This window comes from Culicoides brevitarsis, chromosome 3 (assembly GCF_036172545.1).
Source record: "Culicoides brevitarsis isolate CSIRO-B50_1 chromosome 3, AGI_CSIRO_Cbre_v1, whole genome shotgun sequence".
NCBI lineage: Eukaryota > Metazoa > Arthropoda > Insecta > Diptera > Ceratopogonidae > Culicoides > Culicoides brevitarsis.
In genome coordinates, this window is record NC_087087.1 from 23,066,833 (window position 1) to 23,089,845 (window position 23,013).

Consider the following 23,013-nt stretch of genomic DNA (forward strand, 5'->3'; position numbering starts at 1 on the left):
TTTAAGCCTAAAATTGAATAAATATTCATTCTAAAGATGATTTCTGATCGTTTTGGGTCGATATTTGACGTAACAAAAAAATCAGCGTTTGGAAGTTCAAACGCTGATTTTTTAACAAGTCATTTTTTGACCAGTTTTAAGCCTAAAATTGAATAAATATTCATTCTAAAGATGATTTCTGATCGTTTTGGGTCGATATTTGACGAAACAAAAAAATCAGCGTTTGGAAGCTCAAACGCTGATTTTTTAACAAGTCATTTTTTGACCAGTTTTAAGCCTAAAATTGAATAAATATTCATTCTAAAGATGATTTCTGATCGTTTTGGGTCGATATTTGATGAAACAAAAAAAATCAGCGTTTGGAAGTTCAAACGCTGATTTTTTAACAAGTCATTTTTTGACCAGTTTTAAGCCTAAAATTGAATAAATATTCATTCTAAAGATGATTTCTGATCGTTTTGGGTCGATATTTGACGTAACAAAAAAATCAGCGTTTGGAAGCTCAAACGCTGATTTTTTTAACAAGTCATTTTTTGACCAGTTTTAAGCCTAAAATTGAATAAATATTCATTCTAAAGATGATTTCTGATCGTTTTGGGTCGATATTTGACGAAACAAAAAAATCAGCGTTTGGAAGTTCAAACGCTGATTTTTTTAACAAGTCATTTTTTGACCAGTTTTAAGCCTAAAATTGAATAAATATTCATTCTAAAGTTGATTTCTGATCATTTTGGGTCGATATTTGAAGAAACAAAAAAATCAGCGTTTGGAAGTTCAAACGCTGATTTTTTAACAAGTCATTTTTTGACCAGTTTTAAGCCTAAAATTGAATAAATATTCATTCTAAAGATGATTTCTGATCGTTTTGGGTCGATAATTGACGTAACAAAAAAATCAGCGTTTGGAAGTTCAAACGCTGATTTTTTAACAAGTCATTTTTTGACCAGTTTTAAGCCTAAAATTGAATAAATATTCATTCTAAAGATGATTTCTGATCGTTTTGGGTCGATATTTGACCAAATAAAAAAAAAAGTTTAGAAATTTTTCATTTTTTTTTTTTTAGAAAAAACACGTTTTTTGAAGTGAGGATTCTATAATGAGTTAAACCCTTATTTTTACTAAACAACAAGTAAACAATAAAAAAGTAATCCATATAAATAACAAATAAATACAAAAAATAATCCAATAATATAAAGAGATTGACTAATAAACGAAAGACAATAAAATAATTCTCACTCAAAATAGAACAATAAAAAGGTCAGACAGAAAAAAATGAACAATTAAAGTCAGGTAAGATCTTCTTTTTATCATTTAACGGCAATCCCAAGAAAAATAAACAAATAGTACGAAAGTTGTTTGGAGTGAAAGTTCTTTAAAAAAAGGACTGTCTCACATTGATTAATTGCCTTTGTCCTTTTTTCTTCATTTCGAGACGTAAAGGGCTTCTTAGGTACAAATTACTTAGTAATCATTTGTTGTTTAGCGCATTTATTCATACTGTTTAACAGATCCTCGAAATACATACATTTTTTGTAATGCTCATGAACATCTTTGAATTTTTCGTTGTGGCTTAATATTAGCTGAAAGAAGGTTTTAATACATAAAAACCAGAAAAATTTATGAGAAAATTTGTTAAAAATTAAAAATCAAACTGTCAAAGTTTTAGGTTAAAACCTTAAATTTAAATAAAAATATTTGAAATTTCTTTTAAGTTGAGTTCTTAGAAAATATTTTCGAGTCGTGATTTCGTTAATGAATACCGTTAATGAAGAATTTTAAATTAAATAAATTGAATAAATTTTTTCGTTAGTCAATATTGAAAATTAAAAAAAAAAATTATAAAATAAAAAAATATTCTTAATACCGTAATGTAGATAATACTTATGGAAAAAAATAAACCGTTCTATTAACGAAAATAGGTTTTAAAATTCGTTCTATTAACATTTTTACGTAAAACTTTTGAAATTTTAACGAAATTTAGAAATTTTTCAATATTTTTAACAAAATTTTTGAGAATGAATTATTTTAATGAATTTTTTTTAATTAATTTATTGATTTTATGAAAATTAATTTAAAATTTTTCTAAAAAATTGCTTCAAAAGTCCAAAGAATAATGGAAAAATATTGTTCTATTAACTTCAAAATTGATGTTCCATTAATTATTAGCATTTTTTTGAATTTGTAACGGATTTTTTTCCATAAGAATTATCTACATTACGGTAATTTTAATTAAATAAATAAATTAATTAAATAAATAAATAATTAAATTAATTAATTAAATTTAAAAATTTTATATCACTTTCCTTCGTCTCACAGGGCTGAATTTTGCTTAAAATGAGTGATGTCAAAAGTGAATACCCCGAACACGAGTATTCGAACTTGGAAAACATTCACATTTGGCATCACTACTTAAAATGGACTCCAAAAAAACACAAATTGTGGTTCAAAAAAATAAAAACAAACTGCAATAGTTACTAGAAAAACGCGTTTTTTCCCATTTAGTCTAACGTAAATACGTAAAAATCGCGCCTGTAGTGCTAGGGAACGCGTGAAGAAGTGTTTTTCTTTTGTGTTTTTCCCGAAAAACTTCGATTCGGATATTTACCTGGTAGTCAGCACACCAGCAAGCATCGACGACGACGACGTTGTGTCGTAATAATAAATATAAATACAAAAAGAGAAGAAATATCTGTGTGCAAGTGACGGCTCGAAAGCAAGAATAAAAGTGCGAAAATTACGCTTTTCGTGATTTTGCGAGGAAAAAGTAGCGCGGACCTCAAACGCAACCATAGTGAACAATATATAAAATTTTTTCGGAAACCCTTGTGCAATAATAATAAAAAAAAGGCGAAAAAATCGCAGCAAGAAATGTCACGTCGCTGAGCATCGCGCGCCGTGACTCGACGAAGAACCCACACACTCCCACGACATTCGACGACGCGTTGTCCAGCCATCGATAGAACATCATCTAGGATTAAAAGCCTTTTTGGTTTTAGCTAAATATCTCTCTCTCTTCGTGTGTGTGTGTGTGTGTATATATGTGCGTGTTCGTGCATCGATAGAGCAGCAGCAGCCCAAGTTGTGGTAATAGTTGTACGTATGTCGTGTCTTCTGTCGGTTGTTGTTTAGACACAAAAAAAAAACGCAAAATGTTAGCTGCCCTGAATGCACTCAACGAGATACAAAATGAGAGTGAAACGGACAATTTCAAGCAGCAGCAGCAACAAAATCAGCAAAATCAACAACAACAGCAGCAACAACAGCAACAGCAGCAGCAGCAGCACCTTCAGGAAAATGGTAAGTAACGTGGATGTAAATGTGTTTGTTTTCCACCACCCGCCTGCTGCCTGCCTCGCAATGATATTATATTATTATTATTAAGTTGAGAAAACTCACAAAACGTCTAAAATTAGAATATTTTTGTTCCTCCTAAATTCGACGTCGTCGTCTTCTTCTTCATCGCCGTCGTCGTCGTCGTCGTAGTTGTTGTTGTGTGTTGCGAGACGACGAATGTGTGTGTCACACACATGAAAAAATCACACATTGTGTACAAAATTTTTGTGTATTTTTACAACACATAGAAGACGAAAACGACGACAACGTTTGTAGGTGAATTTGGGTGGACAGTGATTTGACTTTATTTTCATTGTTCATGCCCCAAAGACTCGATCAATCGGCCACAAGAGGTTGACAAAAGATTTGAGCAACCGAAAGTAGGAAGAATTTACAATTTTATGCCACTGATTTGCGAGAAACCTTTTTGTTACTGATCGAATTTTATCTTAAAATGAAAATTTTTGAATTGAATTTCAGAATTAAGCCTTTAGAATAAAAATTTTTAAGCAATTTTTGCATAATTTTAATCAGCGAAAAAAAAATATTTTAAAATAATAAATTTTTCGCTTTCTGAGCTCTTGAATTTGTTAGGAGACTGTGACTCATCAGCATTTTCTTAAAAAAGGCTGCAAAACTTTTAAAAATTTTAATTCAAACTTTGAATAAAAACCTTCGATTTGAAATTTTTTATGCAAAAATTTAATTATTCAAAATTTAAATAATAATATTTTACGTTCTTATGCAATTGACTTTGTAAAAAATTTTGACTTATCCATAATTTGCTCAAAAGTCTCCGAAATGAGAATTTTCTAATTAAACCTTGTATTAAATTTTTATGGGTAAATTTTTTAAAATCATTTTTGAAAATAATAAATTTTGACGTTTTTGAACAATTGACTTCGTTAAGAAACAGCAACTGATCAAAAATTATCGAAAAAGGCAATTCTTTTGTTAAATCTCTGAAAAAATCTGTAAAAATCAGAATTTTCACGCAATAATTCTTAAAACTTATTTGAGAATGATAATTTTTAAGGTTTTTGCCGTCATTGTCTTTACTGAAAAGTAGTTAAAAGTTACTTTTAAATTTATTTTAAGAGCTTTACATTCCTAGTTTACGGTCAAATTAACTGTAATTTAAAAAAAATGTCAAAAATGAATCAAATTTTCATATTTTCTATAGAAAAATAATTTAAAATTTAATAAAAAAATTCAAAAAATCTATAAAAAATAATTTTTTTTGTAATTTTCAGACATGTATGCCCCATCGATGGGTGATCCGTCACAGTTTAAGCAATCGCATGCCATGCAAAATAGCCATGACACCGTAGGACATCCATCACAGCAACAACAACAACCTTCGCAGCAACCGCCGGACATGCACAGCAACAATCTTCCCATCAAACATGAGCAGCATTACGGAACGCTTCCCCCACGAAACCCCATGGAAGTGAGTGAGCAAGAGAAGGAAGCCTTGCACCAGTATCGCGTCCAACCCAAATACGAAAATAATAGCAATATGATCAAAAATGAGTATAAGAAGTAAGTACGAAACGTTTTTTTTTGTTTTTGGGGAAAGTGTTTAACATTGCATTTTTGTGTATCTATAGCAACCTAGGTTACGATATGGGCATGGAAGCGATGATGCAACAGCAACAACAACAACAACAACCACAAAGACCGAATAATAATTATGGCTATATGCATCATCCGGGCATGAATCATCATAGTCAGTCACCTGGCATGGTGGAACAACAACAACAACAACCGCAAGCGGATAAACCTAACTACGTTAATAATCAGCAAATGCAGCAAGTGCAACATCGCCAGACGCCCAATTATAACGATTACATGGGTAGACAGGCGGCTGTCAACAATGGAATGCCAATGCCGGGTCAACGGTAAGTCTCCTTAAAAAAATCAAAAATAATATTTTATAATAATTTTTAAAAATTTCAAACTTTTCAGGTACCCCGGAATGATGGAAGATCCCTACAACTTTGTTGACGAAGACGATTCAATGCAAAAACCGCTTCAAGGTGGTCCTCCAATGCATCCCTTCACGCCAAATGGCTACAATATGTCGCAACCGCCACCACCGCAGCATCCCGCAATGGCCGATTACAGCAATCCGCTGCAGCAGCAGCAGCAACAACAGCAACAACAACCGCCAGCAGCAATTGCCGCGACACAACCCGATAAAAGTGCCAAGAAGCGGGGGCGTAAAAAGAAGGGCGATGAGATAAGGTTCGTTTTGTTGCGTCATTGGTATTTCCGTCCTTGAATAACGAATTTTTAACGATTTTTTTTGTTCGTGTGTGTTTAGCAATACTCCGATTAATGGTCAACAACAGCAACAACCGCAACAGCAGCAACAACAACAGCCTGGAAATCCCGAACAAGCACTCGCAGTGCCACGACCTGTGAAGGAGAGAAAAAAGCACGATAGATTCAATGGGATGCCGGAAGAAGATGTGATCAAAAAGACGTTGCCGGATCATATTACGGAGAATTTGGATATTATCATAGTGAGTGTAGTGTGTCTTTAATATTGCAAAAAATAATTTGAGTTGAGAATGAAAACCAAGGGTGATTTTTTTGAAATTTTTATCTCGAGTTCGATTATCTAAAAATCAAGAAAAATTTCAATTTTTAGTACTTTTTTTTACAAAAAAAATTTAAAAATATCAAAAATCTTGTTAAAAATATTAAAAGTGAAAAATTTTTATTACTTTTTAATTTTTTCTAAAAATATTTAATTTTCTAAAGAAAAATAATCAAAGATAAGATAAAATTTAATTCACAAAACTATTCAAAATTTCAAAAAATTTTATAGAAATTGTTAGAAAAACTTCGCTTATTATATTATATAATGAATATTTTTTCTTCAAAAAATTAAATTATAAATTTTACGATCTAAAAAAAATTGAAATTTTGATGTTTTTTTATTAAAAATCTGTTTCTTTTAAATGATTTTTTTTTTTATTTTTTTTCTAGTAAAATATAACAGTTTTTTTCACGAAAAATAATAGAAATTAAAGCATATTTTATCATCATTGTGAAATTTTCATTCTCAACTTAAACTGAAGATTGATGCAAAATTGATAAAAGTTATAAGTTTTTAATATATTTTGATGAAATTGAGCTTTCTGTAGAAAAAATAATTAGGTATTGTCAAACAAAAATCAATAATTTTTATGTTGAAAAATAATTTAAAATTAAAAGAAAGGTAAATTTCATCAAAAATCTCGTTAGCTAAAAAAAATTTTTTTTCATGATTAATTTTTACTAAATTTAACCAGTTTTTTCTCCTTTTCGCATCAATCTAAATGACTTTTTTACAAAAACATTCTACGATAATTTTTTTACAATAATTTTTCTCTTTTTTCTACAGATCGGCATCAATCCAGGTTTGTTTGCCGCTTACAAGGGTCACCATTACGCCGGTCCCGGCAATCATTTTTGGAAATGTTTGTACTTATCGGGCCTCACGCCCGAACAAATGACGGCCGAAGAGGATTACAAGTTGCTTAATTGGGGAATTGGCTTCACGAATATGGTATCGCGTCCCACAAAGGGAAGTGCCGACTTGACGCGAAAAGAAATAAAAGACGGTAGTTTGATACTGCTAGAAAAAATCAAGCGTTTCCGGCCTAAAATCGCCGTCTTCAACGGAAAACTCATCTTCGAAGTGTTTTCTGGCAAGAAAGACTTTAATTTTGGCAAGCAACAGGAATTAGTGGAAGGAACCAATACAGTGAGTAGTGTTAAAGCAACACAAAAAAATTTGAATAAATTTTTAATAATATTTTTTTTTCATTGCAGTATATGTGGGTGATGCCTTCGTCAAGTGCTAGATGCGCTCAGTTACCACGTGCAGCGGATAAAGTGCCATTTTACATGGCGCTGAAAAAGTTCCGTGACTACCTGAATGGCCATTTGGACCATTTGGATGAATCAGAGGTTGTGTTCGATGATCCGAAGTATAAAAATTGTCACGAAAGTGAGCCAAAGCCGGATGTCCCGATTCAATATGGGCCCGATGGCTTACCCATAGACGATGGCAAGAAGAAACGCGGAAGACCGAAGAAGAATAAGGCATTGGAGGCGGCACAAGCAGCTGCAGCAGCAGCGGGAACGGCAACAAACCCCAATAACGACATGAGTATACCAACGAATGTTGCCGGCGGTGATGAAAATAGTAGCAATAAACAACAATTAATGGCTAGTAATAGTAGTAATAGTGTAAATAGTCAAGTTATGTGCAACGAGCTAGGTCAGAATAACGGTCAAATGATGCAGGGAATGATGCCAGGTGCAACATTTGACATGTCAAAGAAGAAGCGCGGGCGACCGAAGAAGCAAAAGGGCATGGATGGTGCCGCATTTACGCCGAATCAGCAACCGTCGCAACCGAAGGCGAAACAGACGAAGAAACAAGCTCAACAAAGTACTCCGCCAATGCCGCCACAAACGAATCTCAGTATGCAACCGCAAGCAACACAACAATCACAGCAGCAACAGCAGCAGCAACAACAACCGCCCCAAACTCATTTCAACTCGCAAAACTTCAATATGATGCATAACCCGGTGGATACATTGACGCCACCGCCGTCCGTAGGCTACGCGCAAAACAGCATGGGCTACAACGGGACCTCCATCAAAGGGCATCCCGGCTATCAACAGAGCCCGCAGCCAAATTCGCAGTGTTATTCGACGCCATCGGACATGTCTTCCGATATTTCGGGCGCCACAATCACGAACGAACACAACAGTCCGACGACAGCGACGACGCCCATTGACTTTAATCCGGCCTCGAATGACAACAACACGAACGAATGTCGTTTCTCGAGTCCGGCCTCAACGATAAGCGAACAACAATCTCACAACATGAATCCACATCGGCATCAAACCCCGCTGGACATGAACTATCAATCGTCGCCATATAGCACGCCAAACAGAAATCAGACTCCGAATGGCGGCATTAACGAGCAACCACCGCCCAGTGGTCCGCATTACGGCAATTACACCAGTGATCAGCACTTGAGTCAGCAATATGCATTGAAACAACATCACAGTCCCAGTTTCTCGCCACATCTGATAAGCAATAATCCGGGTGCTCGAAATTCGCCGCAATCACACAAAATGCCGTCGCAGCAGCAGCAGCAACAAGCGCCGCCCCCTCCGCAAGGCAACAACACAACCACGAAGGAATACGGAAGCAACACAAACACGGATGTCGCCACCAAAAGTCTGTCGGGTCTCGAGTCGTTAGTGAACGAAATTCCCACAGAATCGGAACGTTTGTCACACCAATCCGCCTCCGATTACGCTCTAAAATCCGAGGCATCGGCTCTGCTCTCCGACCAACTTGCTCAATACTCGTCAAATCCACACACGGATCCCTACAATCCCTATTCAACCCATGCGAGTCTCTCGTCAGCTGCTGTCTCGTCCGCCAGTAGTTTCGTCAGCTCCGTGCCATCACAATTTTCGAGTAGCAGTCATTATGCGGCAGCAGCTGCCGGTAGTATCGCAAATCCCACACCCTCTTCCTACAACATGTCAAGTCCCTTTTCCGTGAACAACTTGCTGACGCCAAATCACAGCTACAATGCGGCAGCAGCAGCTGCCTATGCGAAAGCAGGTCCTCCAGCTCCGCCGCCGCCCGGGCATCCGCACTTGACACCCACAAATCATCTCTTTATGGAACCACCGCACATGCCAGTCGCCATGTTTCCCTACACGCAGCAACCCTCCTACACATATCCGTCGGCCGCCCCGCATCCGTCTCTGCTGAATCCTTCCTATCCGCATCCCTATTCGCCCTACAGCAATCCCGGCTTCACGTCGCATCACATGTTCGACCGATTCTGATTTTTGTTTTAGTTCAGCAGTCATCCCACGAGCACGTAAGAATGTCGTTTTTAAGTTTAAATCTTGTTTTTTTGTTGCCATATTACTTTTTTATAATGACATTTTTTTTAATTTATAAAAAATAACTTAGGTTAAATGAGTAGCAATTGCTACTCAATGAAAACGAATGAAAAGCGACTGATTTTTTTTTGTGTTGTTCACAAATTGTTTGAGCATCCCATGTCAATTTTTTTTTGTTGTAAAGAACAAAGCTCGAATGAGTTTCACATAAAAGACATAAATAAATAATTTAATAAAATACTCACGTCCATCATATAATAACTATACTATTAAGAGTTATGTTGTTTATTTAGTAGAGTTTTGTTTTGCTTTGAACTAGTCTAATTTTTGAGCACTTCTCTTTTCCAGGCTTGAATAATCTAAATAAAAATAAAAAATATCTGATTTTTTGTGACTAATCAGAAAATAATTTTATATTTTATCTGATTTGCAAATTAATCAAAAAATAAAAACTGATTATTTTTTATTATTTGATTTAACCTATTTAATTTAAATCAATTAATTTAATAAATTCTAAATTAAATTAATTTAAATAAATTTTTAGATCAAATCAAATTTTAGAAAAATCTGTTTTTTAATATTTTTAATTAATTTGCAGATCAGAAGAAAATTACAAAAAAAATCAGATAATTTTTATTTTAATCTAGATAATACAAGCCTGTTCTTTTCCTATTATTATGTGCCATCTCTTATTTTTTTCCTTTCTAGCCCAATTTGTTATTTTAAAAAATCAATCAATTAATAAAATAATAATAAATAACAAATTTAACGAATTTCTCTTAAAATCAAAAAATAACTAATTAATTTTTGTGCAATGTCTGTGATAGAAAAATTTTTAATTTTAATTAAAAAAAATAATAATCCTGAAAAAAGTTCCAAAAACAAAACAGAAACAGACAATTTTGCACATTTTCCTATGAATATTATTAAACAAATATTTTCTGTGTGTTAAATAATAAATAAAAAAATAGAAACAATGATGAAGAATCGAATCAACTACTTACTAAAACAGTAAACATAAATAAATATATTATGTAACGAATTGTTCCTGAATAATAATTAAAACTTTTTTACAGATGTTTTTAATATGTACTCGAATTCCTTTTTCTTTGCTTTTTTTATTCTGCAACGTGTTTAAAAATCATACAAAAAAAAACTAAAAAAAAATGAAACAAAGCAATGTAACTCATAACTCGTAAAAAATAATAAAAAGAAAAATAAAACGTGGAAGTTCCTTATCATTAAAAAAAATATTATCTTAATACAAAATACTTATACTTTACATATTTTACATACAAAGCAACAAAATCAACATTTTTCAAAAAATAAAAAAAAAATTGTAAAGTATTTGTAAAAACTACTAAAAAAAAATGATATACACTAATGAAGAAAAATAGAAAAAAAAACTTATAAATGTGGACGTATAGTGATAAATTTTAAGACGTAATCCTTGCAATTTGCTTTAAAAACTTTTTTTTGTTTTATTTTTAAAAAAATGACAGTGAATGTATCGACAGCTTTTGTACGGAATAATAAGGGTAAAATTAACACGTTTTATGTTTTTAAATTAAACATCGAATATCTTTAGAAAAAAAAATTAGAATCAAATTTATAAGAATACTCAAGAGTGAAATTATTTCGAACAAACTTAATTTATCCAAATAAATACTTATTTAGTAAATCATAGTACTTAAAAAAAAAATCAGCTCAGACGTTTGAAAAAATAAAACTTACTAAGGGAGATTTACTTACAATACATACATGTATGATGATAACAAATAAATTAATTAAAAATAAATACAGGACAATTTTTTGAGATATATTTTCTTATATATACGAAATGTAATAATTTTATGGAGATAAACTAAAAAAAAACAAAAGCAAACTATTTACAACTATTTACTTTATATACATTATAAATGAATAGAATAATTAGCGGAAAAAATGTCTACCATTTTATGATGAATCTCGTCATTTAATACTTCCCATTTTTTATCAACAAAAAAAAATGAAGAATAATTTTTATTAATTATTGTAAAACAGAAAGAAAAATCAATAAATGCATTGAAATGCAATATAATCGTGAATAAAATTGGAAATAAATATACGTAATTAATGATAAAGTCATGAAATAAAAATTTAGAATCTAAGAGATTATTATTATATAAATAAAAAAAAAATCATCAAATTAATTAATTAAAAAACGTATGTGTCTAAAAAAAAATTGTGTAGTAGAAAAAAATTACTTAATAATTTTTAAGCGTGTCATCCGTTCAAAAAAACAATGCAGATGTCTATAAAAACACATACATTACATTTATACATAATTTACATTTTAAGGATTTATAAATAATAATAATAAAAATAATGATAAAAAATAATTCTGGATAGTTACGTAACTTGAGTAAAAAATATTATTAAAATAAATTATTATTTGAACAAAAAAAAATGGATATACGTAAAAACAGTAAATAATAAATATTAATAATAAATAAACTAAAAGTAACATTAAAACTATTGTAATTTTCATTTGGCGCTAAACACATATGTGAAACACTTAATAAGAGAAAAAACAAACAATACGTATGCTATAGGTTGGAAATTTAGCAAAAAATAATAATAAAATGGAAAACTATGTAAAAAAAAATATGGAGTTTTATTTTTTTTTTAATCTTTTCTTAATTATTTTTTTTTCTTCAATTTAGGCTTCAATTAAAGATTTTTTGTAATATAATAATTTTAAAAAAAGGTAAAAATCATTAATTAAAATTTTGAGGGTTTTTTTTGTAAAATGGATTTTTGATTTTTTATATGAGACAAAAAGTTTTAAAAAAAATTAAGCTGGTTGTAAAAAAATTTTTTTTTAAGACTTTCCAATTTTTTATTTAAATCCCGTTAATGAAAAGTTCAATCGTTAGAGGATCTCAAAAATTCAATAACTTTTTATTTATCTAATAATTTCTTACAATATTTAGCATCATAGTAAGTTTAAAATTTATTTATTTTAATAATTTAATTCATTATTTATTTAAATATATTTATTTTATCTTTAAAACGTGCTTGCATCTTGACTGTCATTCGACTAACAACAAAAAAAAACTTAAATAAATTGGGCGGTAACATATCAATAGAGAAAAATCCAAAGCACAAGAAAGTACACAACTTTGGTTCTGACTTTTAATTATTTTCTGGGTTGTTGCGCAACATTCTTGTGTTTGTTCTTTATTTTTTAAGGTACAGGTAAACTTTCTTTGTTCAACAAAAAATCGTGCAAATCGTCAGTCAGGAATTCTCCAAGACATCAAATTCAAAATCAAATTCAAAGTCTATCTCGCGCAATGAATTGATGATCATGTAACGACTGAAAATGATGTAAAGCCGCCTGAACCAGAGAAGTTGCGATTTGTGTTCACACATTGCTCGTTGTGCATGTCGACGATTCGCCCATGATAGAATTGACCTAAAAAATATTTTTTTAGATTTTTGTGAATGAAGTGTAAAAAAGAAACTAGGATTTCTTACCAATTCGATGACATGAGTAAGCTGATCGGCAAGTCAAAGAGAGATATGTATTTACGCAGAACGTTCACGGATTCGAGTGTGAGTACTTTACATTCTAAAAAAAATTAAAATTATTGATTGAGAATAAATAAATTTTATTAAAGAAAATATTAAATTTAAAAAAAAAAATTAAAATTTGTGAAAAAAATGTTTTGTTGAAAATTTCATCAAAATTGATCATATTTGAAGAAATTTTAAAAATAATTTCTACTGTTCCGAATTTTTGTATTGAAAAATGTTAAGAAATTTTTTTCTCTAAAAATATTTTTTAAAAATCTTTTTTGACAGTTATTTTTATGAATTTTTTGGGTAAATTCTTTACTTGAATTACTCTGAGATAAATTTTAAACTATTTTTTTAACAATTTTCTTTAATATTCAGATTTTTAACATTTTAAGGTTTTTTTAATTTTTTTTTTTATTTATTCCTCAACTTGATTTTTATTTCTTTAGGTATGTGAGAAATTTCTAGAAAAAAAAAAAAGTTAAAATTACATTTAAAATTGCAAAAAAAAATTACTTTCGAAGATTTAGAGAAAAAATCTTAAAAATACAATAAATACGATTTTTGAGGGACGATAAAAAGGATTTTTGGAATTTAAAAAATTATGAAAAAATTTACCTTTCGGTAACATGGACGAGAAACAAAGTGAGGCAACGGCGTAGAATATGGCACAATGATTCGGATGGTGACTAATGCCGTCCTTATCAAATGTGATAACAAGTTCAATATCCAACGCTTCGATGTGTTTCAGGACAATTTGGGCGATTATCTCGACTTTCCACTCCGTATTCGGATCGTCTTGCAAATGTGTCGCATTCAAAAGTGTGACGTCACTTTGGTCAATCGACAGCACTTCACACGCATTCCACAATTCGCGTCGTCGTTCGCGTCCCTTTTTATCAAAATTTCCATTTGACAAGCACAACACGAAAATCCGACATTTTGGGTCTTGCTCCTTCAAGCCGAGAATTGTCGGCGAAAAAAACATACTTTCGTCATCGGGATGCGCTGTCACAATCAAGGTCCGTTTCACAGCAGGAAGCTTCGTGGCGCGGAACGGTCCGCGAAATCTTCGCCACCATCGTCGCGAATAGCAAATCAACCAGTAGCTAACGAGACACCCGAGAGTGTAAATTAACAGTAGTATCACCAAATGGTCCAGGGCGCTCCGCAAATAGTTTACAAGGTGCTCGTAAAGGATTTTTGCATAATCGCCCGCAATCACAGAACTCACAGTAAAATTAGTCAATAACGAAGAAAAAGTAGTTGTTCCAGCAGGAAGAAGCGTCAAATTCATCGCAAGGTCGCAGTTCGTGCCAAAATATCACAGTGACGACATTGGGTCGTGCGAAAAAGGACAAGGATTTTCTTTTGTGTTTTTCTTCTTTTTCACACACAGTCGAAAAAATTGCAAGTCAAAACACACGATTTGACACTCAGCTGTTAAACGAACAGAGGTGCACTTACGGAGGGTTACGTTTTAACATCGAATTTGAACAAAATTTAATAATTTTTTAAGATAGTTTTTATGAAAATTAAAAAAGTTAAAAAATTTTAAAAAAAATTAAAAATAATCAAAATTTCATCAAAAAACTGCCATGAATTTTTTAGGTTATTTTAAATTTTTTAATTTAATTTTTTTTTGATGGAACGTATTTTTTCCCAAAATAATTATTTTTGTCACAAAATGTTCAAATTTTTTGAAGAAAAGGCAAGTACAATTTCAAAAAATGTTTCACATTATTTTGAACCTCAAAAAGTAAGGAGGTGGGAGTAATGAATAATGATAATGGAAAACAATGATTTTAATGATTTTTCCATCTTTTTCACTATTTTTAAAGAGTTTTAATATTCAATTGTGTGCTTTAAAGACATTTTAAATCTTTTATTTTAACATTAAGACAATTTTCGAAACAAAAAAATTTTTTAAAATTTTAAAAAAAATTTTAACGACTTTTTTGAAATTTAAAAATTTTTTGTCAAATTCCAAATTATAAATTTTTTAATTTTTTTCGGTGAAAATTAGTCTAACCCTTTGAAAAATTACAAAATATAACAAAATTTATATATTTCAACCAATTTTTGATGATTTTTTGTCATTTTTCGTATGTTTTGAAGGTAAAAATATTTCAAAACCATTATCATTATTCCATTATTCCCTCCTTGGATTTTCGGAAAAAGTTAGGTGGGTGGACATGTGAAACATTTTTTGAAATTGCACTTGCCTAACTACAAATTTTTAAACGTTTTAAAAAGAACAAAAAAAAAAATATTTAATAATTTGCAGTCACTTATTGGAGGAAACATTTTTTTTTCTTTAAAAAATCACTAAAAAAAATCATTTATCAGATCTAAAATTACCTTTTTAGAATAAAAAAAAAAAATAATTAAAGACCTAAGGACATAACGGTAAAATAAAACCCCCTGAATTTCCTAATAAATTTTCAATTATTATTAATTTAATGACTAAAAAACGAGTCTTTGTTGCCCTTTTAGACACCAGTTCGCAACATTTTGGCTTCCTTCTTCTCCTGCAACTCCCTCTTCTGCTCAGCCACAACTTCTTTTCGTTCTTCCAGGAACTGTGCGTACTCCACGGGATCTAAATCACGCACAATTTGTATTCCGCACGTCGCTGCCACGCCAACGAGCATCTTGCACATTTGTTCCATCGTCAGTAAGGCATTCGGTGGATCCTTAATTTTAATTGCGGCAATCTCGTACAAGTGTTTGAGCGTAATTTTTCCGGCAGTCTCTTTGCGCGAGTACATTGCCCCACGTTGGATGCCCGCAGCTTGCTTCAGGAAGAATGTCGCTGGCGGTGAATGGGTCACAAGGGTATACGAGCGATCGGGATTAACCTGAATGCGGCACGGAATTGGTATGCCTTCCTTGATGTCTTTCGTGCGTTCGTTGAAATCTTTCACAAATGCGGCAATATTGATGCCACGTTGACCGAGTTGGGGGCCCAATGGAGGTCCAGCAGCTGCCATTCCTGCAAAAAAAGGAAATTAGGAAAATTTTATCAGGTTAGTGCGGAGAAAAAATGTAAACATGCTTACCTGCGGGTATATCTGTCCTGAGTTTCGTCGTGTGATTCACCTTTTCGATGGTTTTTTTGAGGTTCCTCATCTTTCCTGCTGCCTTTGACATGATGACAGACTTTTAATTGTCTTGAAAATGAAGAATTTAATGATTTTTCGAGGAGATTTTTGGTCTGTTTTCAGATGAAATTCGCCTGTATCACTTTCAGCCGACTCACTTTTAGTTTCAATTCCTACCGCATTTCCGCTTTGGTGGCTCCAAACAGGATATTGACATGGTGCTTGCAGTGCCATCTGGCGGCATCATCACTTTCAGTCGACCCAAAATTAGTTCAAAATGCCGCCGCACTTCCGCTTTGGTGGCTCCAAACAGGATATTGACATGGGCCTTGAATTAGCCGGATGCAAATTATAAATCGCGAAAATAGTAAATATTGAGAGAAATGCGGTAGAAAAATGCGAAATTAACGTCTCCGAGTGCAAAAAAGTTGGCAAAAACATCTCAAACGTGTACCAGGCAGTTCCGTGGTCGTCGAGCAACGATTACCTCATCACAAGAAACAATACTCACGAAAACAAACGAAAACCCAGACATAGACGGCTTGTTATTTTTTGCGTATTTTTCTATTTTTTACCAAAGTCGTAAAATGTTGTCGTCCCTTTGTTGTTAAGTCCAGCAGCCATCGGACGTGTGGAATTAGTTAGTGTTAGTGTTTTATGTGTTAAGTAACGAAATTGTGGGAACGATGGCCAGCAGCAGTTCGTCGGGCGAACATACATGGCAAAAGTTCTGCGAGAGTCACGCATCTGCGTCTGCCGTGGATTTCAGCAAGTCTGTGTTGCAATTCATGAACCGCATGCCCCTCGAGAGCCGCAACCAGATATCGCACCGGGATTTTATGAAAGTTTATGTGGAGAATTTCGAGAAATTCTTCGAAAATGAATTTCTTAGACGACGGCAAATGAAGGTATGTGTATTGTGAAATTGTGACTTTATCAGATGACGATGACTAATTTGTTTTTGTCTTTTTAATATTTTTTTTTCGGGGTAGGCCGGAAATGGCACAGCAACAGTGTTGGAAGAGAGTGACTTGTCCGAGGACACGGACTCACCAAAAGTGCATCACAAGCCATTTTTTCGACGTCTCTCCTTCAAGGGACTCAAAAAGGGCAAGGCGTTCTTCAATCGCCAGCATTCGGACGAAGTTGAGTTGTCCGGCAGCAAACAGAACAAAACGAAACTCGCCAAAATCGTGGTGGAATGTCAAAAAGACGGTCCCGTCAACCTCCTAATTCCCGATGCCAATCCGAGTGCAGCCGACAACTGGCAAAAGTGTCGCTTGGTGCTCGTCAAAACAACCGCCGGCTACATGCTGGAGTTCTATGTGCCGCCAAAGTCGCCGAAACCGCACAAGGGCGTGTTCTGCTTCCTCATTATCGAGACGCGCGAAACGACGGCGCTCGAAATGCCCGATCACGAAAACACATTCGTGCTAAAAGCGGACAACAATCAAGAATTTGTCATCGAAGCCAAGGATGCCGATGACATGCGAAGCTGGCTGGCTACGATAAAGTACTGCATGAAGAGCCTGCCAACGGCGCAACCCATAATGACTGATCACGTTGCTAGTCTCAATTCGGTGTCGACGTCAAATTTGTCGGACTTAACGATAGGTGCCATTGGGGGTGCAGGCGGCGTGCCTGCCGACAGCACACTCACGCTCAATTCCGCAACGAATGTCAATCAAACGGATGCGGCGGATTCCCAAGCAACTTCAGGCGCTGCCGGCGGAGGTCTCGTAACGAGTCAAAGCACCTTCGATATGCCCGACAACGATGGAGCCGAAAGCATTGACGTGAATACGGACTTGACGGCAGTCATGCGAGAGTATCCGTGGTTTCATGGGACTCTGGCACGCGCAGAGGCAGCTCAATTGGTACTGCGAAGCGGTCCCTCGGGGCACGGGCAATTCCTGGTGCGACAAAGTGAGACGCGCAAGGGCGAGTATGTGTTGACCTTCAACTTCCAGGGCAGGGCGAAACATTTGCGGATGACCGTTAACGACTTGGGACAGTGTCGCGTGCAGCATTTATGGTTCCCCAGCATCACGGAGATGCTGGAACACTTTCGCAGTAATCCAATCCCGTTGGAGTCTGGCGGAACGGCGGATGTCATTCTATCCGAATTTGTCGTGCATTCGCCATCACTTCAGAGTCCTAGTCATGTGAGATAGCTTGTCAAACAAAAAAATTCATGATTAATTGTTGCAGTTATAGTTTATCAGTGTCAGTTTGTTTGCTTTTTTTAGTTTCTTTTTTCTCTCAGTTAATTTTTCTAATACAATAATTTTCCGTAATTTTTTTTTTGAGTTTCTCCTAATTACTTTTGTTTTTTGTTTAATTAAATTAACTCAACTTAACTCTAAAGACAAAAATTTAACAAAAAAAAAAATTGAAAATTCCAACAAAAACTGAAAATTTTCATATTTTGCAGCCAAATCAAATCGTGATCACAATGAATGGCTCGGTGCGCATAAAGACGTGTGACTTGGAATTATCCACGGTACCTCCGCATCACCATCATCAGAACACTGCCAACAACTCAAATAGTGACGGAGAGCCTGCAAGAGCAGTCGATAATCAATACACTTTTGTATAGAACACAAAACTGAAAAAAAATTATTTTAAGAAAGAAAAAAAGAGACAGCTGAGTATATTCTATATATAAATATATATATTTTTATTATTTAAAAAAAACTAAAACTAATAATAATAGCTCCTTTCTGCTTCAAGGAAAAAAAACAAAACAAATTACACACTGTTGTTGTAAGCTAGTATTTTTTGGTGGCACACAAAACACCACCGCAAACTCAAAAAAAAAGTAATTGTATATGTATCTAAAGAGAAGAATAAATGTTTAAAATTTAAAGAAAAAAAATTATTGTTCTAAAAATATTTTTGAGAAATCAGCAGAAACATCGGCAACTTTTTGCTTTTCGTCATAATCCCAAAACTCCAAATCTTCCGTTATTTTTTGGGATTCCCGTAATTGGTTGATTGCCATTTGTTGTTTTTCCAGTTGAAGCTGCATTTTTTCCATTTGTTGCTCAAATGTTTTTTTGCAAAACTTTCATTTTTTTCTCTAACTTGAAGATTTTCGTTTGTCGAGTAACTTTTCGTATTCGTCATCGGGAATATAGGTATTGAAGGTCCTCAAAAGAAATTCGGGACGTTTTTGAAAAATTTGTTAATCTTTTTACAACATCATGACTAAATTTGTTTATCGTTAAACCGATAGCTCTTAAATATGGACACATTTTGTATATTGCCTTAGCTTCGAAATCCAAAAGTTGATTATTATCAGCACAAAAAATTTCCAAATTTTTTAAATCCAGGAAGTGTTTTTTCGATATTTTTGTTAATTTATTAAAATTTAGATAAAGACATGTAAGATTTTTCAAATTCACGAAAAGATTCTTTGGTAAGTCAGTTATTTGATTATTGTACAGATCAATAAAGATGATTTTCGGATTTCGATTGAAAGTATTTGCTTCTAATTTTTGAATATGATTGTTTCTGAGAAAAATTCGTTCTAAATTTTTGCAATTCACGAATGCGTTTTCACTAATTTCTTGTATTTGATTTTTAGGTGAATCGAGTATTATGAGATTTGAAAATGCCCCTAGGAGATTTTCAGTCAAACGTGGAATAGTTGAATGTCTGATGTTTAATATTTCTATGAATTCAGGCTGTTTCGAAAGTGTAAATTCATCATCTTTGGTCAGATGCAAATTTTCGATCGTGCAAACGTTTTCTTTGTATTTAATGGTGTAACTAACCATTTTGCTATTTTTTTTATTAGACTTACTGATTTTGAAAGTCTAAAGTAAACTAATTGCAAATTCTGATTGTCATCTATTTAATTATAAAGTACAAAAAAAGGCAGGTAAGTTTGTATGAATCATGGGTTTTGGTATTTATGGGATTTTCCAAGGTGCATCATCCAAATTCAAAATCCAATCTGTCTTTAAAAAAAAAATTTGTTGCTTAGAAAAAATTAAGAAATATAATTAATACCGTAATGGAGATAATTCTAAAAGAATTTAAACATCTGTTCTCTTAACAAAAATAGAAGTCAAAACTCGTTCTCTTAACATTTTTTGTTTCAAATTTATATTTTTAAAAAATTTTGACTGAAAATTTCGAAAGTTTAACTAATTTAAAATTTTATATATTTTTTTATCTTAAAATTATCACTCTAGTGTCAAAAAAAATTATATTTGAACTGAAAATTAAAATATCATCAAAAATTTAACAGAATTTAACAGTGTCCTCTTGTGCAAAATTTCTGAAAAAAAATATGAACATTTTAATTAAAATTTAAAAACTAAAAATCACTAATAAATAATTTTTTTGAAAAAAAAATCAGTAACTTTTATGAAAAATATTTCAAAAAATCATGCTAAATTCAATTTTCATTACAAAAATTTTTAAAAGTTGAACAAAAATAATTTTTTTTTTGAAAATTTCTTAAAATTGGACGGAAATAGAGAAAAAAAATTTCAACTTTTTTTGCCCTTTTCACTTTTTGGATTTTAAAATGGGGCACCAGACAAAACGATTTAAAGCGGCCTAAATTTCTAAAAACTTATGATTTAGAAGATCTGAACATTTAAAATTTTTGAAAATTTTCAAGAGTTTTTAGGATTTTTTTTTACATTAGTTTTTTTTAAAATTATGAATTTGCCAATTTTTATAAAAAAAAATTATGAAGAAATGTTTTTAGAATAAAATAAAATTTTAGTTTAAGTTAAATAATAACTAAAAAAAGATAATGAAATATAAAGTTGAACCTTAGATAAAAATGTTCACCGAATCGTTTCCCTTTGTCTATATCTAACAGTTTTTCCCAAATACCCTATTTGAACGATGTACTAATGGATTATCATTTATTTCTTCGATTCTGCACTCAACCAACTGGCTTACCAGAAAACATTTTATTGATACACCAGATTATCTTCCATTTGTTGTTTTTTTTTGTTTCATCTAGTTTTTTTACGCCAAAATTGTGTTTTATGTTGTTATTTGTTGTTTTTTTGTCGATACACAACAAAATATCAAGAAATTTTTCGCACTTTTTTTCTCGTCCTTCGATAAGCATCTTTTTTTTATGTTTTTTTCTCTTTATTTTCAGAAAGTGCCTACAACCTTCCTCGCGCGACAGCAGCAATCGTAGCACAGAAAAAACCGTAAATGGGTGTAAATAACGGCGACATATTTATCTTTCTTACGAGACGTGACATCATCAATTTGTAATGAGGGAAATGAATGAAGTGCGGCATGTTGAAGCGAAAACATCGAAGACAACGAGGTACTTGAAGAAGAAGAATAAGAGATAAATTACTGTGGTGTGGACGTTACTTGAGGTGTTGTAAAGATGTTCCCGTTAACGAGAACGAAACAAAACTATCCGAAATATTGAATAAAGTTTTTGTTTGTGTTCATGCCATTTAACGACGCATTCATGTGTGATTCGATTAGTTTTGTGTCGTCGCTGTCGTCTTCTGGTTTAAAAACAACACAATTTGTATTCTTATCACATGCGGAGATTTCTTTTGACTTACGATCACTCTGATTAATGGGGTGGAATCACAATAATGACGAGATAAGGACTGGACATGATGATTAAAAAAAAATACAATATCGAAACCCGCATGAAACGTGATAAGGTCAATTCATCATCAAAGCAGCGCAAACAACTTTTAAAAAGATAAACAAACGGAGACAAAGGGGGATTTCTGATGTTTTAATAAAAAATGTCTACAAATATCAGATTTCGAAAAAAAAAAAAAAAAATGTAAACACATCTTAAATAGACGATAATAATCATTGTTCAGTCCTTAAATTTTTCTCGCAAGACAAGAAACAAGGAGGATTACTTGACAAACCACATTTCACTGTGTGCGACTCATAGAAGGACCACATTGTCCTTTTTATTTAAAATCTTGACATTATTTATTGTTTGCCTGTCTTTCGTCGTATCTTGCATTGAAATCTACTTATTTTCCCGTATTTCCAACTTTGCCTTTTTTAAGAAGAATTTTTGTTGTTTCGAAGTTTTTTAAGGGAAAATTACGACAAACAAGACAATAAATACAAAACAAAGAAAGAAATCTACTTCAACCACTCTCTTGAAAAGAGAAGAGGAAGTAAACTGACGTTGACTTTGAAGGATAAAGTTGTAAAGGCGATTCTTAAAGGAATTTTTAAGAAATTGTAGAAAGTAAATTTTAAAAAATGTCAAGTTTGAGTGCATTCAATTTTCTACCAAATATTTTTCTTATCTTGGATTAATTTTTTAAATAAAATTTTGATTTAATGAAAATTTTCTACAAAATAATTTTCTTAACTTAGAAAATATTTTTAGACAAAATTTTGGTAAAAATATGATTTTTTAGAAATTTTAGAATTTATTAAAATAAAGTAAATGTTAATTTATTTTTAATTTTACTAAAACTAATTTTTATTTTTTTATTTTGATTTTTCTATTTATTCAATTGAATAAAAAAATAATTTTTTTTTAATTAATTTTTATTTAAATTCATTTAAAATCAAAAATAAATCTAATTTAAAATAAGTTAAGATAAGAAGATTTTTAAAATATTTTATTTTAATTTATTTTATTTAATTGAATTTTTAATTTATTATTTTTTAGAAAAATTTTCAATCAAACTCTTTAATACAAAATATGAAAAAAATAATAATAAAATTCTTTTTTTTTCAAGACAGACGCTGCTTACCAGAATTCAATTTATAAAATGCTCTAAAATGCCCTCAATTAGAAATCAGGGGATAAAAATTTCTTAAATATTATTGACATTGACTCTGTTTACCATAAACACAATAAAATAAGTCTTTTGAGCATTCTTTTCTTCTCAATTTTCCTCTCCTTTTGTACTGTAACGGAAGAATATGCTAATAAAGACACAATGTGGAAGAACATCGATTGATCAAATTTTTAAATGTAGCGGAAGAAAAAAGTGAAAATCGATAAATTCAGCAAAAATCGACATGTTTATCACGGAATCTCGTACAAATTAGTAAGAAATCTTTGATTCCTTTGAACGTTCATTTT

The 23,013-nt window shown here is 32.1% G+C and overlaps 4 protein-coding genes across 5 annotated transcripts; 2 read left to right on the forward strand and 2 right to left on the reverse strand.

The window, feature by feature from the left end:
• The first annotated feature begins 2,427 nt into the window (after positions 1-2,427).
• LOC134833611 (uncharacterized) lies at positions 2,428-9,512 on the forward strand. 2 transcript variants are annotated; one of them, XM_063847985.1, is made up of 8 exons: positions 2,428-3,297; positions 4,587-4,875; positions 4,944-5,234; positions 5,302-5,580; positions 5,660-5,861; positions 6,728-7,090; positions 7,159-9,245; positions 9,341-9,512. In XM_063847985.1, exons 1-7 carry the CDS (start codon positions 3,150-3,152, stop codon positions 9,208-9,210), a joined length of 3,624 nt encoding a protein of 1,207 aa, XP_063704055.1. In that variant the 5' UTR covers positions 2,428-3,149; the 3' UTR covers positions 9,211-9,245; positions 9,341-9,512. The 2 variants fall into 2 exon arrangements, with proteins under 2 accessions (XP_063704055.1, XP_063704054.1); XM_063847984.1 differs by having other exon boundaries at positions 7,159-9,512.
• A 2,710-nt stretch (positions 9,513-12,222) lies between these two features.
• Positions 12,223-14,271, reverse strand: LOC134834104 (N-acetylglucosaminyl-phosphatidylinositol de-N-acetylase-like). The gene is made up of 3 exons (XM_063848650.1): positions 13,453-14,271; positions 12,793-12,886; positions 12,223-12,730 (listed from the first exon to the last, which is right to left on the reverse strand). Exons 1-3 carry the CDS (start codon positions 14,129-14,131, stop codon positions 12,553-12,555), a joined length of 951 nt encoding a protein of 316 aa, XP_063704720.1. The 5' UTR covers positions 14,132-14,271; the 3' UTR covers positions 12,223-12,552.
• A 992-nt stretch (positions 14,272-15,263) lies between these two features.
• Positions 15,264-16,113, reverse strand: LOC134834409 (large ribosomal subunit protein uL11m). Its single transcript, XM_063849056.1, has 2 exons — positions 15,897-16,113; positions 15,264-15,829 (listed from the first exon to the last, which is right to left on the reverse strand). Exons 1-2 carry the CDS (start codon positions 15,985-15,987, stop codon positions 15,327-15,329), a joined length of 594 nt encoding a protein of 197 aa, XP_063705126.1. The 5' UTR covers positions 15,988-16,113; the 3' UTR covers positions 15,264-15,326.
• A 180-nt stretch (positions 16,114-16,293) lies between these two features.
• LOC134833969 (SH2B adapter protein 2) lies at positions 16,294-18,780 on the forward strand. Its single transcript, XM_063848479.1, has 3 exons — positions 16,294-16,846; positions 16,931-18,103; positions 18,373-18,780. Exons 1-3 carry the CDS (start codon positions 16,625-16,627, stop codon positions 18,535-18,537), a joined length of 1,560 nt encoding a protein of 519 aa, XP_063704549.1. The 5' UTR covers positions 16,294-16,624; the 3' UTR covers positions 18,538-18,780.
• Positions 18,781-23,013: the final 4,233 nt, after the last annotated feature.

Coding starts and splice junctions, on each gene's coding strand:
- LOC134833611 (XM_063847984.1), top strand. CDS start 3,150: ATGTTAGCTGCCCTGAATGCACTCAACGAGATACAAAATGAGAGTGAA. Junction 5,862..6,727: donor AGAATTTGGATATTATCATA/GTGAGTGTAGTG, acceptor TTTTTTCTACAG/ATCGGCATCAATCCAGGTTT. Junction 7,091..7,158: donor TAGTGGAAGGAACCAATACA/GTGAGTAGTGTT, acceptor TTTTCATTGCAG/TATATGTGGGTGATGCCTTC.
- LOC134834104 (XM_063848650.1), bottom strand. CDS start 14,131: ATGAATTTGACGCTTCTTCCTGCTGGAACAACTACTTTTTCTTCGTTA. Junction 12,887..13,452: donor CTCGTCCATGTTACCGAAAG/GTAAATTTTTTC, acceptor AATTTTTTTTAG/AATGTAAAGTACTCACACTC. Junction 12,731..12,792: donor TTACTCATGTCATCGAATTG/GTAAGAAATCCT, acceptor AATATTTTTTAG/GTCAATTCTATCATGGGCGA.
- LOC134834409 (XM_063849056.1), bottom strand. CDS start 15,987: ATGTCAAAGGCAGCAGGAAAGATGAGGAACCTCAAAAAAACCATCGAA. Junction 15,830..15,896: donor CAGGACAGATATACCCGCAG/GTAAGCATGTTT, acceptor CTTTTTTTGCAG/GAATGGCAGCTGCTGGACCT.
- LOC134833969 (XM_063848479.1), top strand. CDS start 16,625: ATGGCCAGCAGCAGTTCGTCGGGCGAACATACATGGCAAAAGTTCTGC. Junction 16,847..16,930: donor TTAGACGACGGCAAATGAAG/GTATGTGTATTG, acceptor TTTTCGGGGTAG/GCCGGAAATGGCACAGCAAC. Junction 18,104..18,372: donor CACTTCAGAGTCCTAGTCAT/GTGAGATAGCTT, acceptor CATATTTTGCAG/CCAAATCAAATCGTGATCAC.